At 40.6% G+C, this 18,801-nt stretch overlaps 1 protein-coding gene across 1 annotated transcript in view; it reads right to left on the reverse strand.

Moving 5' to 3' along the window:
- The window catches only part of LOC148852770 (S-sulfo-L-cysteine synthase (O-acetyl-L-serine-dependent), chloroplastic-like), a 100,513-nt gene that overhangs the window by 24,073 nt on the left and 57,639 nt on the right, over positions 1-18,801 (reverse strand). Inside the window, exon 9 of the mRNA XM_088942477.1 lies at positions 9,993-10,073. Within this exon, the coding sequence (XP_088798603.1) occupies positions 9,993-10,073 (81 nt within the window). The remainder of the gene's footprint in view (positions 1-9,992; positions 10,074-18,801) is intronic.

Genomic DNA, 18,801 nt, shown 5'->3' on the forward strand with positions numbered 1-18,801 from the left:
TACCTCTCTGTGTTTAGTTCTCTCATGAAAAGCTAGGTTGGATGAGATGTGAATTGAAACTTGATTGTCACAACATAGCTTCATGGATTTGCTTACTGAGAAACTGATTTCCTGCAATAGATTCTTCAACCATACTAGTTCACAGGCAGTGTGTACCATGGCCCTGTATTCTGCTTCTGCCCTGCTTCTTGCTCTTCCAAGTCAAAAGGTTTCCTCCAAGAAAGGTGCAATAACCTGTGGTGGATCTTCTGTCTAATACAGATCTAGCCCAGTTTGTGTCAGTGTATCCAACTATTTTAAGATTACCCCCTAGCTTATATAGTAACCCACGACCTAGAGCCCCTTTCAAATACCGCACAATCCTAAGAATTGCATCCGAGTGAGGTACCCGAGAACTCTGCATAAACTGACTTACCATACAAACAACAAATGAGATATCAGGCCTAGTGATAGTTAGATAGTTTAGTTTTCCCACTAGCCTTCTATACATTCCAGGATTATCAAACAATTCACCTGTCACTTCCCAACTTCACATTCAGCTCCTTCAGTACCTCACTAAATTTTCCAAACCAAGAACGGGGAGACTGTTTAAGCCCATAAATTGCTTTCTTGAGCTTACACACCTTACCATCCTCCCCCTGAGCAACAAACCCCGATGGTTGCTCCATGTACAGCTCCTCTAGAAGATCGCCATGAAGAAAGGCATTTTTAATATCAAGTTGAAATAGAGGCAAGTCATGCATGACAGCTAAGGAAATTGACACACAGACAGAGCCAATCTTTGCAACTGGAGAGAATGTTTCAACATAGCCTACACCATAAAGTTAAGAATACGCTTTTGCAACTAAGCGGGCTTTCAAGCGTTCCACTCTTCCATCCGGTAGATACTTAACGGCATCCACCCATTTACAACCAAAAACATGCTTACCTGGAGGGAGAGTGGTGATTTCCCATGTCTGATTGTGATGAAGAGTAGAGAGTTCTTATTCCATGGCCTTCCACCACCCCGGTGATATAAGAGCCTCTTGAACATCCTTAGGAATGGATACAGAGGACAGCAAAGTAATAAACTGGCGATGGGAAGCAGAAAGGTGAGATACAGAAACTTAATTGGATAAGGTGTGAACTGTGCAATTACATTTACCTTTCCGTAATGCAATAGGAAGGTCAAGATCAGAAGCCAAGTCAGATGTGGAAGAGGCTAGATCTGCCACAGGAGTAGAAGGTGGTGGAGGTGCTGGTCTCTGTCGATGAGTATACACTTGACAAATTGGTGGTCGTTAAGGACGCTCCTTTAACGGGACTGGGGGAGACTCAGGCACAAGAGGAACCACCGGAATGGAATTGTCAACTGGAAGAGGAAGAGGAACCTTCGTAGGCAAAGGATATGTACCAGGGCCAGAGAAGTAAGGCACATATTCAAAAAATGTAAAATCAGGACAAACAAAGGATTTCCAGGTAATAGGATTGTAGCATTTATACCCTTTCTGGGTCCTAGAGTAGCCAAGGAAGATACATTTAATGGAGCGAGTATCCAACCTGTCTAAACCAGGACCAAGATTTTGAACAAAGCACACACACCCAAAGATTCTGGGTGTCAAAGGAAATGGAGACAAAGTAGGAAACAAGATAGAGAAAGGAGAACGACCATCAAGAACGAACGTTGGCATGCAATTAATGAGAAAACAAGATGTAAGGACTACATCACTCCAGAATCGCTTAGGAACATTCATATGATGAAAAAGAGACTGAGCTATTTCAAGTAGATGTCTATCCTTCCTCTCAACTACCCCATTTTTCTGAGTAGTGTGGGCACAAGAGGTCTGATGAATTATATACCATGTTGTTCCAGGTATTGCTGAAAGGAAGAAAGAAAATACTCTCTACCACTGCCAGAATGAAGAATTGTAAGTGAAACACCAAATTGTGTATTCACTTCTTTCTTTCATTAAATAAAGCCATGTCATTTTGGAACAATCATCAACAAAAATTACAAAATATCTGTAACCATTGTATGATTCAATTCTAATTGGACCCCAAACATCCGAATGAACTAACTCGAAGGACTCAACATACGACTATCAACTCTAGGACTGAAGGAAACCTGATGATGTTTCCCATACTAACACGACTCACACTGCAAAGATGACAGACTACTCAATGACGGAATAAGAAGCTTGAGAGCTTTAAGAGATGGATGGCTGAGTCTACAATGCCACTGAAGAGGAGTCAAGGAGGTTTGAAAAATGCAACTGTAGAGCCTCCACTGTCAAGATAATACAATCCTCCAGCTTCATGCCCTCCACCAATCTTCTTCCCCATCGTTAGATCCTGAAAAACACAAGATGACGGGTAAAATGTGATAGAACAATTGAGAGATTTGGTTAGTTTGCTAACAAACATATGATTAAAAGGAAACTTGGGAACATATAAGATAGAAGACAAAGGTAGAGATGTAGTGGTAACATTACCAACACCGTAGATGGGGGTAGATCCATTAGCAAGGGTAACATTATTTGATGTAGAGGTTGGAGGAAGGGAGGAAAACACACCTGGAGTCCCGGTCATGTGATCAGAGGCTCTAGAGTCAATTATCCAAGGCGAGGGTTTGGATGCTAGGCATGCTATACCCAAATGAGCAAGGGTAGCAATGTTCTGATGTGCAGAAATCTCTCATGCTTCTCTCTGGGAATACGCATCTTTTCCCTCCCAAAGGTAGTTGTGACTGTAGAAGGATCAACTGGTTGAGTATCACTAACTTCACTACCACTAATAGCTACATGATTAGCCCATGTGGATGGTGGGCCATGTAAATCATAACAAAAATTAACTGTGTCCTCTTCCACAGTGTGTACACTTCCTTGTTGTGCTCCCCCTTCCTCTGCCATGACCTCCTCCACTGGTACGACGACCCATAGGATTACTACGACCCCCCTTAATTGTACAGCCACCTCCTCTCTACCCATAAGAGCCACCTCGAGTACTAACCAATGCTGATCTTTCAGAAGTTGTGTTACTCTCCAAGGGGCTAAGAGATATCCTACGGAGTCGGGCAAGCACTTCTTCGAGAGACGGGAGAGCAAATCCTCCCAATATCTATGCCCTGACTGGTTCATACTCTGCTTTCAGCCCCACCAAGAACCGCGTAACATCAAGTTGTTCCCTTTGTTGTTGCTGAATTTTAACGTCTGAGGTTAAGGGATGATAGACGTTAAGCTCATTCCGAAGATTTTTCATGCTTGCATAATATTCTTCAAGAATCTGATTTCCTTGCTTCAAACTAAAGTATTCCTGATAAACCTGATAAACCCTTGTAGTGTTGTCTTGTCCCGAATAGAGTTTCTTCGCATGTTCCCAAATATCCCTTGTTGTATCTAAAAACATGAAGTTAACACTGATTTTTGGCCCACGAAACATAGTTTTCACCGTTGAATTTGATGGATGTCATTTGTACACTTAAAAAATCAGGAGATATCATCACACTCGATTTCTGGTCACCACCTCAATCACCCACCAATGCCATAGCACTCTACAAAGCTGGTCACAAAAACAAATTTCAGCTACTGCACTACTGTCCTACTTCCACACCAACACACTTAAAAGTCACCACTAACCTGCCCTAGCATGCATTCGGCCACTGTGAACACCACTAATCTGTGCACCAGCAGATTTAAAAACACCCAGAATCCCTCTCGAAACTGCTCATTAGAAGGCAGACCACAACCACTACACCCACTCGACCACCACAGCTGTCACATATAGTGACAGCAGTCCACACACAAACAAAACCTTGGATTTCTTGTTCACTCGAACTGCTGTAGTTGCCTACTGTCACCAGAACCAGAAATCTGGGTTACTTCACAGTCCTCTAACCAAATTTCTCACACCATAAAAAAAGGTTGCTGCAGAACCCTTACTGTCATGAAACCTTAGGTATTGCCGCAGAAATAAAACCCTACCATCAAAAACTACTAAATGTTACCGCAAAGACCTGGGTTTCTTCTTCTCTAACCCAGATTTCTCATGCCCAGAAAAAAAAAAAAATACGAAAATAAGGAAGATGGAGAAGACAGAAGGTTGCAGTCAGCTTCTAACACTAGTGCTCTGATACCATGAAAGTGCTCAGCCGAACAGAGAAGAGAAGAGAGAGAAAGAAGAAAGAAGAAGAAGAAGAGGAAGGAGAGAAAGTGTCGAACTGGGTAGCCTCTTCATCTAACCCACTCGACCATATACTTTGCATTTGAAAATATAAGATCCAAAAGACTGAAATGCCCCTGCATGTGAGGAGACATACAGCCAGCATAATACATAAAGAGAAAAGACGATAATACCCTTTTCTAACTAACTATAACATTAAGAATATAATCCCATTTACAACCTACAACATGTTTGCCAAGAAAAAAAAATGGTGAGATCCCACGTGATTATGAGCTAGAGCTAAGAGTTTTTCCATTGCTTGGCACCACCTTGGAGAGGTAAGAGCTTTCTGGACATTCTTAGGAACAGAAATAGTAGATAGAATAGAAACAAACTGTTGATGAGAGACAAAAAGGTAAAACACAGAAACATAATTAGAAATGGGATGAAGAGTGCAATTGCATTTACCTATTTGCAAGGCAATGGGAAGTCAAGGTCAGAGGGGGGGCCAGGCTACTGTGGAAACAACTACTAGATCTGTTGATGGAGAAGAAACTAGAGGCTAGAGGAGAAGCCGGTACATGGCAATGCATATACACTTGCCTAATTGGTGGTCGTTCAACAGGAAGTTGCAATAGAGGTGAGGGCTTGGTTACAACTAGAACAAGAGGAATGGGGTCTTCAATTGGAACAGGAAGTGGAGGTGAAGGACAAACATCTGATCAAGAGAGAAACGGAATAGACTCAGAGAAAGTAGCATTTGGAAAAGCAAAAGAACACCAAGAACTAGGATTATAACACTTATACCCTTTTTGGGCCCTGGAATAGCCAAGAAAAACACACTTAATAAATCGTGCATCTAATTACTTCACCCCAGACCCAAGATTATGAACAAAACACATACATCCAAAAACCCCAGGAGTGAAAGGAAAAAAGAGACAAAGTGGGGAACAAGACAGACAAAGAAGAATGACCTTCAAGCATAGAAATGGGCATCTGATTAATAAGGAAGCAAGATGTAAGCACTGCATCACTCCAAAAGCATTTAGGTACATTCATATGGTGCAAAAGGGACCGAGTAGTCTCTGAAAGATGTCAGTTCTTTCTCTCAGCCACCCCATTTTGTTAAAGGGGGTAAGTACATGAAGTTTGATGGATAATGCCTTATTGTTCCAAATATTGTTGAAACAGTGTATAGAAATATTCTCGCCCATTATCATAACGAAGACTTCTAATGTGTATACCAAACTAAGAGATAATTTCAGCATGAAACTTTTGGAAAATGGCAAACAATTCACTCCTTTCATTCATAAGATAAAACCATGTCATCCTTGAATAATCATCAAAAAACATTACAAAATACGTGTATGACACTATTTTATTTAGACCCAAATGTCCTAATGAACCAAAGAAAAAGGACTCGACATATGAATATCAACCCTAAAACTAAAGGGAACACGATATTTTCCATACTGACAAGACTCACATTTCAAAGTAGAAAGACGACTCAACGACAGAACAAGTAACTTAAGTGCCTTAAGAGATGGATGACCAAGTCTACAATGCCACTGGAGAGGAGAAAAAAATGACTAAAGAGCTACTAACATATCACCACTGTCAAGATATTACAACCCACTAGCTTCATGCCCTCCACCAATCTTCATCCCTGTCTTGAAATCCTAAAAAAACACAAGAAGGGTAAAAGATGATGGAGAAATTAGGTGACTTGGTCAATTTACTAGAAGACACAAGGTTAAAGAGGAATTTGGGAACATAAAAAACTGAAGACAAGGGCAATGAATCTATCTTAACATTACCAAAACCACAAATAGAAGATGTGAAGCCATTAACAAGAGTAACTATGTCAGATGTAGAAGACTGAGAAAGAGAAGAAAACACAACTAGAGTCCCAGTCATATGATCGGAAGCTCCCGAGTCAATAATCCAATGGGAGGGTTTAGATGCCAGATAAACCATACCTGAGTGGGCAAGGGTAGTTGTATTCTGCTAGGAGGTAGACAAGAGTAACCGCTCATACCCATCACGTAGAACACTCATCATTCTTTCTCAGAGGCATCTGTAGATGTAAGTGTCTAATCAACTTGTTGAATTTCATCTCTTGTACCACCACCACTAGCCACTGCATGGTTGGCCCAAGTTGAAGGTGGCCCATGTAAATCATAACAAAAATTGGCAATGTGTCCCTCCATTCCACAATATGTACACTTCCCCAGACCATTACTACGTCCTCTACCATGAACTCCCCTTGAATCTCGACCTCCAATGCACCCACCACCACAATTGAACATGGGACCACTACCACCACCACCACATAGCTTAACTCCTCGGACTCATCCATTATCTCCACAACCTCCCCTTTTTGTCACTACAAAAGCAAACCTATCAGACGTAGTAGAGTTCTTTGTAGGTCCAAAAACATCCACCAGAGACAAGCAAACACTTCCTCAAGAGAGGGAAAGGCAAACCCACCTAGTATTTGTGCTCTCATTGTTTCATATTCAACCTTTAGCCCTACTAAGAATTCAAGTTGTTCTCTCTATTGTTGCAATTGACATCAGATGTAACGAGATGATAAACATTCAATCCACTCCAAAGATACTCATGCTAGCATAATACTCCTCAAGACTTTGATTTCTCTACTACAAATTAAAATACTCTTGGTAAAGTTGATATACTCTAGTAGTGTTATCTTGTCTAGAGTAAATCTTCTTTGCATGGTCCCAAATCTCCTTGATTGTATCTAAGAACATAATGTTCACACTAATCTTGGGTTCCATGCTATTCCACAACCATCTTAGAAGGCGGATGCTCAAAAAAGACTAAATGGTTACATTGACCAAATTTATTAGCACTTCAGTTTGCTTCTCTATAGAAATAGCAATTGAAGGGGATAGGAAATTCATCATATGGACGCCCAAAGATTGTGGAATAAGGGGGAGAATTTCAAAAATTTTTCTCTCCCTTCAACTGGGAATCGAATTCCCCATTTAGAAAATCATATTTTCAATGATCATTTTTGAACCATAAACTAAACCAGATCTGAACCAAAAGGAGTAGGGAAAGATAATACTTGATACAGAGAAATAATATCTCTCAATGGAGGTGTTCACGCCCAAGGTAGGATCCAAAATCTGCTCCCACTGAAGATGGCACAGTGCAGGGTGGAGCAGAATCAACAATGTTCTTCCAAAAGAACTTGATCATTCTCATGAATCACCTGGATGGCTTGTGAATACAACTCCCACCAATCTTTTCTCCAAAAGATTGGAATCAAGATCCAATCTTGATTTCTCCTAAGGAATAGAGATCGAACTGCTGTAGGCGACGGCTGCAGGAAGGAGGCGGCTAGAGAGTATTTGTAGAGTGCAGAATTCTCTCTTCCGTGATCTCAGCTCTGAAGACAAGACTATTGGTTGTCTGTTGTGATGTTGTGTCTAAAGGTTGCCGCCCCCTCTTCCTTTTATAGACTTAAAGGGATCAGCTCCTAATCCCATTAGGAGTTGCTAACCCAAATCATATTTGGATTAGAAGTCCCTTGAAGATAAGGGATAATCCTTATCTTATCTGCAGATTAGATCAGCCAGCTCCTAATCTAATTAGGAAGTTTCCAAATCTAAATCTCATTTAGATCTTGGACTCTTTGAGTGGATAGGGTGTGGGCCAAATCCTATCAGCTAATCTTATCTCAGAATTCGCCCCTTAAAGACTAATCAAATTAACCCAGTTCGAAATGGGCTTAAGGCCCATTTAGGGTTATGTATTCATTTAGCCTTCCAAACGGCTGCCCAGTTGGGCTTCCTTGTATGGCGTGGGACCCAAACATTGATCTACACATCAGCCACATGGGTTCAGCCCAGCCTTTGTTACAAGGCCTGGCCGAATACACTGTTATAGACAGTGCACCCCCTGAAACCCATCAGATGGGCTCTATGGGCCCAACACTTACCCTAAGTGGTCCCTGGGCCAAAGCCACCTTATAACACCCAGAGACTGTGGACAGATGCAAGATTAGCCCATCAGGTATTATCCTCAATGGCCTTACACTTAACCTCTCAACCCATAATGATCATACACTGCCCGACAAGAGAGGACCTCTCCCTCGGCTGCAAGGAACAGTGTTGCACTCTCTCATATATGGTTCTCGGGAATTAAAACCCTTTGCAAATCATTTCAAAACCATAATATATATACTTTTATATCTCATATAAAATATATTTTGCAAAACAAATCTCAATGATTGAAATCGACTGCCGGCAGTCTTGGTTTCCATCAGTGAGAGTGCATCTCCGATCATTACCTTTGTCCGACAAAGGGGCTGATCCTGTCACTATGATCACCCACTCAGATGAATTCTCAGACTGTCCCAACATACCCAGGTTTTGACCCCCGCTAAGGATCTCACTGATTGGTACATCAAAGACAGCCAAATCCGGCACCTAGTGCAGTATCATAATCAAGTCTAGGGGTCAGGTGTAACTTTTCAGTTTTGCCCATCAATCTCCAAGGTCCAGGGCAATACTGGAAATCTGTGCCTAGGGTCTCACCCCGGTAGCTGAGACAAGCCACTCCAACCGACTTGGTGGCACCACATGTCAGCCTTGTCAGGATAGGTCTCCCAGACCGACCCACTGGCTGTGAACATTCTAAACTAACACGAGTCTCATTAAGTGTCCAGTTTAAGGGTATTATACAGAAACATACCAAGGGAACATGAATCAAATATGCACTTTTATTCATTTACAATAAACCCATAAAGTACATCATTTTGATTGAAGCTAAGGGCATACAAAACTATCTAATAGACTTTGTTTTTCTTCTTACACATGCTTCACTTTCTTCTTAGTCCTAAGAAAGACATCTACAGACTTTGTTTAAGGCACATAATTCTCACCATTCAGTTTAATAGAAGTCATCTGTACATTCAGGTAATCAGGGAGAATCATAACACTAGATTTGTGTTCATTATTGTCTTTCATAGTTGCCAAGGTATAAAAAAAAAAAAAGAACTTCTCACTCACTAGTATATCACACCACTTTCTAGCCACCACATTGCACCACTAATGGCTGATTATTGCATAAAACATCTGCTGTCACAGTTTCCAGCAATAACAGTCACTTGTCCTAAACTTTCAGCACCACAAAACCACCTGGACACACCCCACATACATACCACTAAGTCTGCAACTAACCAACACCTGTTTCACACTGTAACACCCATTCAACCTACCTATTTAAACCACACAAATTGGCCCTGCACCAATCTGTCCAACTACCAGAAACACTCACTGCACCACCAACTAGAGTCATGAAAACCTCCAAAAGAAGAAAACGATCACTCCTTTTCAGCCCTTCTGTGAATCTCCAAGTGATCGATGATGAGATCTCTGCAGACAACTAGGGTACAAGGTTATCCAAAATTCTGGGTTGACCTCTGAATTGATTACAGATCTAATCTGTACTGGTTTCAATCCTATAACAATAGAGAAACAGAACAGAGAAGAAAGAGAGAAGGGAGAAAGAAGAGAAGAAGAGATAGGGGAGAAATTCTGGTTTGAACTAGAGAGAAAGTCTAACTCTATAGTCAGCCAGATATTATTTAAATGTTTCTAATTGAAGTTACAAAGATACTTATGCCCCTATTAGTATGGGACATAACACTTAAAACAAAACATAAAAGATATTATACCACACTCTTAATATAAGATAAAATGACCAAATTACCCCTTAACAGCCGACTCTAACAGTTTCTTTTTCTTATCAAGGTTATTTCACTGTTTTCTGTTAATTTCCATCAAGAAACTTAAATAAAATTCAGATATGGAAAAGTTTCTTACAGAAATAAGTTTTCCAGCATTCTCAGGTCTTTTTGCTATGGTAATTGCAGCAGCAGCAGCAGCTCCTGAAGAAATACCAACCTAGGGAAATTTTGACATAGTTAATTAGCTGGTACAAGTACGAAACAAAGATGAGAACAAATTTTTCATCTAATAGAGCCAATAATTGAATTCAGAATAAGAGAGCTGATCCAACACTTATTTCCTACTAAATACCAAACCTATGGAAACAAAGATGAGAACAAATTTTTCATCTAATAGAGCCAATAATTGAATTCAGAATAAGAGAGCTGATCCAACACTTATTTCCTACTAAATACCAAACCTATGGCAAGGGTGCCTCAATCCTAACCAGATCCAGCCAAACCCAAGCCTCAATCTGATGAGTTCAACCCTAACCAACCTAACCTAAGAATGTGTAAATCCTGACCCAATCCAAGTATCTCGATTTTCATAATTGGGTTGGGTTGGTCAGATTAGCCCAACAAATGCATGAGAAAATACACATTAATGACGTTAATAAACCTGCCACAGTTGTAGAAAGAACGGTAATCACACCATTGTATTCTATCTTATATATTTTTCTTTCTTTGTATTTTCATTATGACCCTTTATTATGTGCCTTATACAGCAACATCGTTTCAGCAAAACCGATTCCAAACTTGCTTAGAACGATGTGGCTGTGTGAACATGGTATCCTCTAATTTTTTTCTTCCAAAAACACAGTAAATAACTGATGGAAATCAGCCCCTAACACAGCTAGGTCGAATTAGGGTTTCTAGGAAGAAAAAGAGAAGAGAAGAATGCAAGAGAATGGAGAGAACTGATTGTATCACATGTCCCTCCTTAGTCCCTTATATAAAGAACTCTCCTAATCTAATCAGGAATTGATCTAAATCAAATTTGGATTAAGAGTTTATCTTTAATTGATAAGCACTATCTTCTTAAGAGAATGGGTGTTCTATACCCAGATCTATACCCATTTTTTACCCAAATCACATGACAACTTCATGTGACCTCATAACTAATCATTTAGCAATGGGCCTTAGGCCCATTTTTTTTAATAGTTCACGTCCCAAGGTGTTGCATAACCACATTGGGCAAGAATATGGTATGGCATGGGACCCACAAAGTTCTCACAAAAGTCCACAAGGGTTCATCCCCACCTCTGAAAAAGGTTAGGCCAAATTCACTACTCCGGGGTAGTGAACTCCTAACCTAATCAGCTTGGCTCAGCTTGGGCCCAACATTTACACAAATGATCCTTAGATTCAGCCACCCTATGAAAACCCGAAGATAATGGAAGGATATGATAAAGCCCATCAGGTAATCAAACTTGTAATGGTGTCTCACACCTGACCTCTTAGCCCATAATCATCAAAACACTACACACAAGAAAGGACCTATTCTCTGAATGCAAAGTGCAGCGTCACACTCTTTGCTCGGATGGATCCCGAAATTAAAACCTTTTGCAAACCTTTTCCATAATATAGTAATAATATAACATATAAATACAATTTGCAAATCAAATTTCAAATAAAGTTGAAATCCACTACTAGCAATTTAGGTTTCCATCAGAGAGTAAAAACCCTAATATTCACTTTGACAAAGGAATCAATCCTATCACTATGATCACCCACTCAGATAGTTTCCTAAACTACCCCAACATACCCAAATATTTGACCCAAAATAGATCTCACTGTTTGGCATATCAAAGACAATTCAGTCCAAAACCTAATCAGTATTATAATCAAATTTGTTGATAAGTGAACTTTTCAGTTTTGCCCATCTATCTACAAGGTCCAAGGCATAACTAAAAATTGGTTCAGTTTCAATGTTTCTTCCAAACACCCACTAGCTGTGCTTAAGGTCTAACCCTAGCAGCTAAGGCAAGCTGCTCCACCAATTCGGCAGTACACTAGTGTCACCCTTGTTAAAATAAATTCCCCAAGTCTATCCCTTGGCTAAGAGCATTCTAAACTAACACAAATCTCATAAGTGTCTAATTAAAAGAGTAATTCACAGAAACACACCAATTTGAACATAAAACAATAATGTACTTTATTCATTTACTGATAAATGTTTACGTAAATCAATCTGATTGGAGCTAAGGGCATACACTGTCTAACACACCCTAAATAGCTAGGAGCAAAATTGGTAATGTTCCTTTTATTAATTCCTAGTATTTGTTTCAAGATGTGATTCAATCCAAAAAATCAGAAAATAAATCTCAAATTATGTGTGAAAAAGGAGGGAAGAAAGAAGAGAAACTATAGAGAAAAGGAAGAAGAAGATTAAGAAAGGAAAGGAAGAAGATGGCTTGAGGCCATGTCTCCCCTTCTCCTCTAATCTTTATTAAACTTAACATAATGAGGACAACTACAAATCTGCCCTTAAAGGGGCGACCAACTCACAACCATAGAAAAGAGAAAAGTTAATAGACACAAAAAGACAAGACCTGTTAACAAACATAACAAATAAAAACAAAGTACTAGGATGCGATTGGGTTCTACCTTATCACTCCCCAGGTTGTATGACTCTTTTTATTTTTGTAAACAACCTGCACATGTCTGAATCTCTGCCTTTGGTACCACCTTTGGAGAGCAGGAGCAGAAAGAGGAGGAGGAGCAGGGATATCAAAGGTAGGTTTAGTGGAAGAGGTGGACACCCCATAATCGGACTCACAAGGGATGGAAAGAGGAATAGCTGGAGACATAGCAAAGGGCTCATCAGATTTCTCCCCCTCAGAAGGAACACTAAAGAAGGGAGTCAACTCTGCAAAGGTGACATCCCGAGATACAAAGTGGGTACCACAAACTGGATCAAAACAACAATAACCCTTCTGTGTGGAAGCACATCCCAGAAACACACACTTATGAGCCTTAGGTTCAAACTTATGCCTTTAGTGACTATGAATATGCACATAGCAAGTACACCCAAACAAACGGAGAGGAAGAGAAAAGAGATCCTCATCTGGAAAGAGAAGACTAAAAGGAGTTTTAAAGCCAAGGACCCGAGAGGGCATATGGTTGATCAGAAAGGTAGCAGTAAGAACAGCATCTCCCCAAAACTTTACAGGAGCATGGGATGCAAACTAGAGGGATTTGGCAACCTCAACCACATGCCTGTTCTTTCTTTCCGCCACCCTGTTTTGTTGAGTGTAGGAACAAGAACTTTGATGAATAACCCCAAAAGTTTCAAGATAGGTGGAGAGGGTTCTCTCAAAATACTCCTTAGCATTGTCAGAGCGGAATATTTTGATACGAGTATTAAACTGGGTGAGGATGAGTTCATGAAAATTTTTCACAAAAGCTGGTACTTCATCCCTGGATTTCATGAGATAAATCCAAGTGTAACGTGAATAATCATCAATAAAAAGGATAAAGTACCTGTAACCCCCATCGTTGGCATGTAATATGGCCCCCACACATCAAAGTGAACAATATGGAAAGGAGAAAGTGATCTTTTATTGCTAATTGAATAGGAATGTCTACAATGCTTTGCCAGCTCACATGATTCACAATGAAGACTCGATAAAGACACTCCTTTAAACATATCTGGGAACAGATGACTCAAAGCAGAAAAAGACAAGTGACCAAACCAAAAATGACAAATTTGTTAACAGACTCTGACACGACTGACTCTAAGGCAACTCCATAAGGTGGTCCCAAATCTTGATCTAGTGTGTCCATCAAGTATATTCCATTCGCCTCATGGCCACTCCCAATCATCGTCTGAGACTCTAGGTCCTGAAAAACACAATGAATGGGAAAGAAGGTTATGCTGCAATTCATGGACTTTGTTAAGCTACTAACAGATAAGAGGGTTGTGTTAAGCTTAGGGACATGAAGAACAGAAGATAAGAACAGGGTGTCAAAGGTCTTTATATCACCTTTACCAGAGATGGGGGCAAGGGACCCATCGGCAAGGGATATTTTCTCTTTCCCAGAGAAAAGGTGATATGAGCAAAAAAGGTTAGATAGACTGGTCATAAGGTCTGGCGCACTAGAATTGATAATCCAAGGGATTTTTTGATTACCTGAAATTGAAGCATGATTTGCAGAAGCACGAGTACTTGAGTTAGCAAAAGCTGATGAAGATGATGCACTATTGGAAGGGTGAGCTGAAGAAATTGTAGCTTCCAGGTGATTTAGGAGCCTCCCATACTTCTCAAAATCCAGCTTCATTGCAGCCAACTGCTCAATGGTTGATTTCTCTTCACTCTCCTTACTTCCCCCTTCAGGTACTGTAGCAGCATTAGCAGTCTTGGTTTTTCCCACCTGGCTGCCCTTCTTAGGGTTATTATTGTTCCTAAATCTATCAGGGAGAAGTCCAGGATGAAGCTTCCAACAATATTCACACACCTGCTCTCTTTTCTCAGTAGGACCCTTTGGTTTCATTCCCGCATGTGCAAAATGTTCTGTAGGTGGACTCTGCATCTGAACCTGCCGCCTACTCTCCTCACTACATATCATAGCATATGCCTGTGAAAGAGTAACCTCATCCCTAGCCAAAATATTCTGTCTGATAATATCAAACTCAAGGTTGAGTCCAGTGAAAAACTCAAATACCCTATTTCTCTCCACAAGCTTTCTATACATTTCAGCATCCTTTTTACTCTCCCATACCACTGTCTCCATAACATCAATTTCCTGCCATAGGGATTTTAGTATAGAGTAGTAGATTGCTACACTCTTCTCCCCCTGCCTCAGGTTTTTCACATCACTTTTCAATTTGTATGCTCTGGCTACATTCAGTTTCTGTGAATAGGTCTCAATTACACTGTCCCATATCTCCTTAGCCGAAGACATCTAGAGATAGTGTTGGCTTATATGGGGTTGCATAGAGTTGACTAACCATCCTATAACAGTATAGTTCTCTTGCATTCATTTTTCAAATTCAGGGTCTGTCTCTTTAGGTTTCACCTTACCACCTGTGAGATACCCGAGTTTTCCTCTACTAGAAACATAGATTTTTATAGACTGTGCCCAAGAAAGGTAGTTCGTCCCATCCCGCTTAATTGTGGTAACACTAGTCAAAACGGAATCTACTGAGGCCGGTCCAGAAATCGGCACCTGCTTGAACTCACTTCCGTATGTCTCCATTAATCGAATAGAAATCAAAGAACAGAAATTTTGCCTATGTAAACTTACTTGAAGTCAAACCAAAACTCGGGTGCTTGGAAAACTAGGGTTTTGCTTCGTCCAGCAGATGGGAGGAAGAAAGAAGATGTTGTCGCACCTACCAGACTAACCCAAACTCTTCCAAAGCTGAACCACCCCCCTTTAGCAGTCACAAGACACCTTCCAAGCACAGAGCGCCACACCTGAGCTTCACCTTTCCTGGTAACCTCAAAAATCTCTAGTCGGCTAGGGTTTCGGGCAGCAGCAGAACAGTATCACTTCTTGGCAAAATCTGGCCAGAACTAAACTCTCCAAACCCTTCTACCAACTAGGCAAGTGATTCTCTATACTATAGAGAACCTATCTCTCCATACACTCTCTTGATTTTACAGTGTACAGGAACGAAGAAAAAAGAAGGAAGAGGAACTAAACCTGCTCTGATACCAAGATGTAAATCAGTCCTCTAATATCAAGATTAAACGTAGTGATTAGCAGAATAAAACAGGTCTAAATAGTTGTACGGGAGAAGAAGATGACGAAGAGAAGAGGAAAGAGGAGTCGAATAATTCTCCATTATCCTCTAACCCTATTTTATTAAGATCTAAAATTTAGTGATGACAAGAATGCCCTTAAGTGGGCGGCCAGCTTGGCAGTTACATAAAGAAAAATAAAACAAGAATAAATAACAAGCCCATTAAGTGTGGCCCATCAACATAAAATAAAAGATATTACAAGAGAGGTTGTTAGGGCCCATTCGACCCAGCCTCTTTACACTCCTTCAGAAGAGCATCTTGCCACTCCCATCATTCCTGAGGAAACAGGTCAGCCATCTACTGACCCATCTTTGATTGTCCCAGACCTTGACCTTCCTATTGCTCTTCGCAAGGGCAAGCGAAAGTGTACAGCCCATTGTATCTCCAAACACTTACCTTGCAGCCTTCTCTCCCCTTCCTACTACTCCTTTCTTGCCTCTATTTCTTCCCATGTGATACCCAGGTCTGTACCGGAAGCATTATCTCAAGCTAAATGGAGGGATGCTATGATGACTGAACTTGATGCATTGCATAAGAACCATACCTAGGATATTGTGGACTTGCTAGAAGGGAAGGAACCAGTGGGTTGTAAATGGGTGTTTACCATTAAGTATCACTCTGATGGCTCTGTTGAAAGGTTTAAGGCTTGGTTGGTTGCTAAGATGACTTCAGTCAGGGTTTTACTTTCTCTATCAGCTACTTTTGACTGGCCCCTACACTAATTTGATGTTAAAAATGCCTTCTTGAATGGTGGCCTGCATGAAGAGGTCTATATGTCTCTACCTCCAGGAGTGTATGGGAAAGAAATGAAAGGCAAGGTGTGTAAACTACACAAATCTATTTATGGTCTCAAACAATCTCCTCGGGCTTGGTTTGAGAGATTTCGGGCTGCTCTTGTCTCCTTTGGCTACATTCAAACACAATCTAATCATACACTGTTCTTGAAGAGAAATGACTCTCTAGTGACCTTCTTGATTGTTTATGTTGATGACATTGTGGTCACGGGTAATGACATTGAAGAGGCCAGAAAACTAAAAGGATTTCTCAACTCTGAATTTGAAATCAAAAACTTTGGAGATCTTCGATATTTCTTGGGCATTGAAGTTGCTCGATCTAAGGATGGTATCTTCATATCTCAGTGCAAATATGTCCTTGATCTTCTTGCTGAAACTGGTAAACTTGGAGCTAAACCTATCTCCACTCCCATTGATCCTAATCATAAGCTTTCTGCCACAGATGGTGAACCTTTGTCTGATAAGGGAGTGTTTCAGAGACTGCTTGGGAAATTGTTATACCTTTGCATGACTCAGTCAGATATTTCCTATGCAGTAAGTGTTATTAGTCAGTTTATGCATTCTCCCATAGATACTCATCTAGCTGCTGCAGAAAGGGTTTTGTGCTACTTAAAAGGTACTCCAGGGAAAGGTATTCTATTTGCTAAGCATGGCCACATGAAGCTGGAAGCCTTTACTGATGCAGATTGGGCAGGATGTATTGATGACAGAATGTCCACCTCTGGTTATTATGCTCTGGTTGCTGGGAATATTGTGTCTTGGAGGTGTATATGGATCTTCCAGCTGGTTTTTATGACAATACTAAAAAGGGAAAGGTATGCAAACTGAAGAAGTCACTATAGGGCTTGAAACAATCTCCTAGAGCATGGTTTGACAGATTCAGAAAGGCCCTGATTGTTTTTGGCTACACTCAAACTCAATCTTATCACACCTTGTTTGTGAAGCACAAGGGACCCTTGGTGTCAATCCTAATTGTTTATGTGGATGATATTGTTGTCACTAGGAATGATATGAGTGAGATTGATAGTCTGAAGAGGAACCTGCATAAGGAATTTGAGATTAAGGACCTTGGAGAACTGAGATACTTCTTAGGCATCGAAGTTGCAAGATCGAAACATTGAATTTTTATCTCTCAAAGGAAGTATGTCTTGGACCTTCTCCAAGAAACAAGGAAACTTGGAACAAAGGCAGCTAGCACCCCCATTGACCAGAACCATAGAATCAGTGCATCAGAAGGTGAACCAGTAAAGGACCTTGGGAGGTACCAAAGACTTGTGGGTCGGCTACTATACTTGTGTATGACAAGACCGGACATCTCCTATGCAGTAAGTGTAGTGAGTCAATACATGCATGCTCCACGAGACCAGCACTGGAAGGTAGTTGACAGGATCCTTGCTTATTTGAAGGGACATCCAGGCAGAGGCATATTGTTTACTGATCATGGACAGCTGAAGCTAGAGACTTATACAGATGCGGAATGGGCAGGATGCCTCGATGACAGAAGATCAACTTCAGGAGTGTGCACCCTAGTTAGGGGTAACCTAGTCTCATGGAGGAGTAAAATACAAACAATTGTGGCAAGATCTAGTGTAAAAGCCGAATATAGGGCCATGGCACATGGAGTTTCAGAACTTCTCTGGATCTGTTCTCTATTAGAAGAAATCGGTGTTCAGGCAGAAGAACCTATGATGCTATACTGCAATAACCAGGCAGCAATTAATACTGCCCATAATCTAGTTCAACATGACCAAACTAAGCACATTGAAGTAGATAGACATTTTATCAGAGAAAGGGTAACTTCTGGAGAAGTTTGTCTTCCATACATTTCTTCTGATTTGTAGCTTGCTGATGTCCTCACAAAAGGCGTTGCAAAGAATAAGCTGGAGCATGATCTACGCAACTTGGGGATGTGTGACATCTACTCCCAACTTGAGGGGGAGAGTTGAGTGGGCCGACTTGTGTTTAGTTTATTTTCTTTTAAGTTAAGATGTTGGGCCTTGGGCCCATTAGTTTTTTATTTTTTAAAGAGTTGTAACAATTTAGTTTGAGTTGCCACCCTACTAAGGGCATATTTGTAATATCTCATATTTAAGTTAATTATAAATAGAATGAGGGGCTGGTGGCTAGGGTTAGGATACACAATCCTAGTTGACCTTCTCCTTTTCTTCCTTTTCCTCTATCTATTGCTGAAATCTACAACTTTCTCCACTTCCTTTCACAAGAAACTTGGCCAAATCAGCACATAAGGCTTTCTACTCATTGCACATAATCCTGTTCAACATGATAGAACTAAGCACATTGAGGTTGATAGGCATTTCATAAGGAAAGAGTCTCTTCAGGAGAAGTTTGTTTACCATCC

Source organism: Nelumbo lutea, chromosome 5 (assembly GCF_056320005.1).
Source record: "Nelumbo lutea isolate HS-2025 chromosome 5, American lotus-T2T, whole genome shotgun sequence".
Taxonomy (NCBI): Eukaryota; Viridiplantae; Streptophyta; class Magnoliopsida; order Proteales; family Nelumbonaceae; genus Nelumbo; species Nelumbo lutea.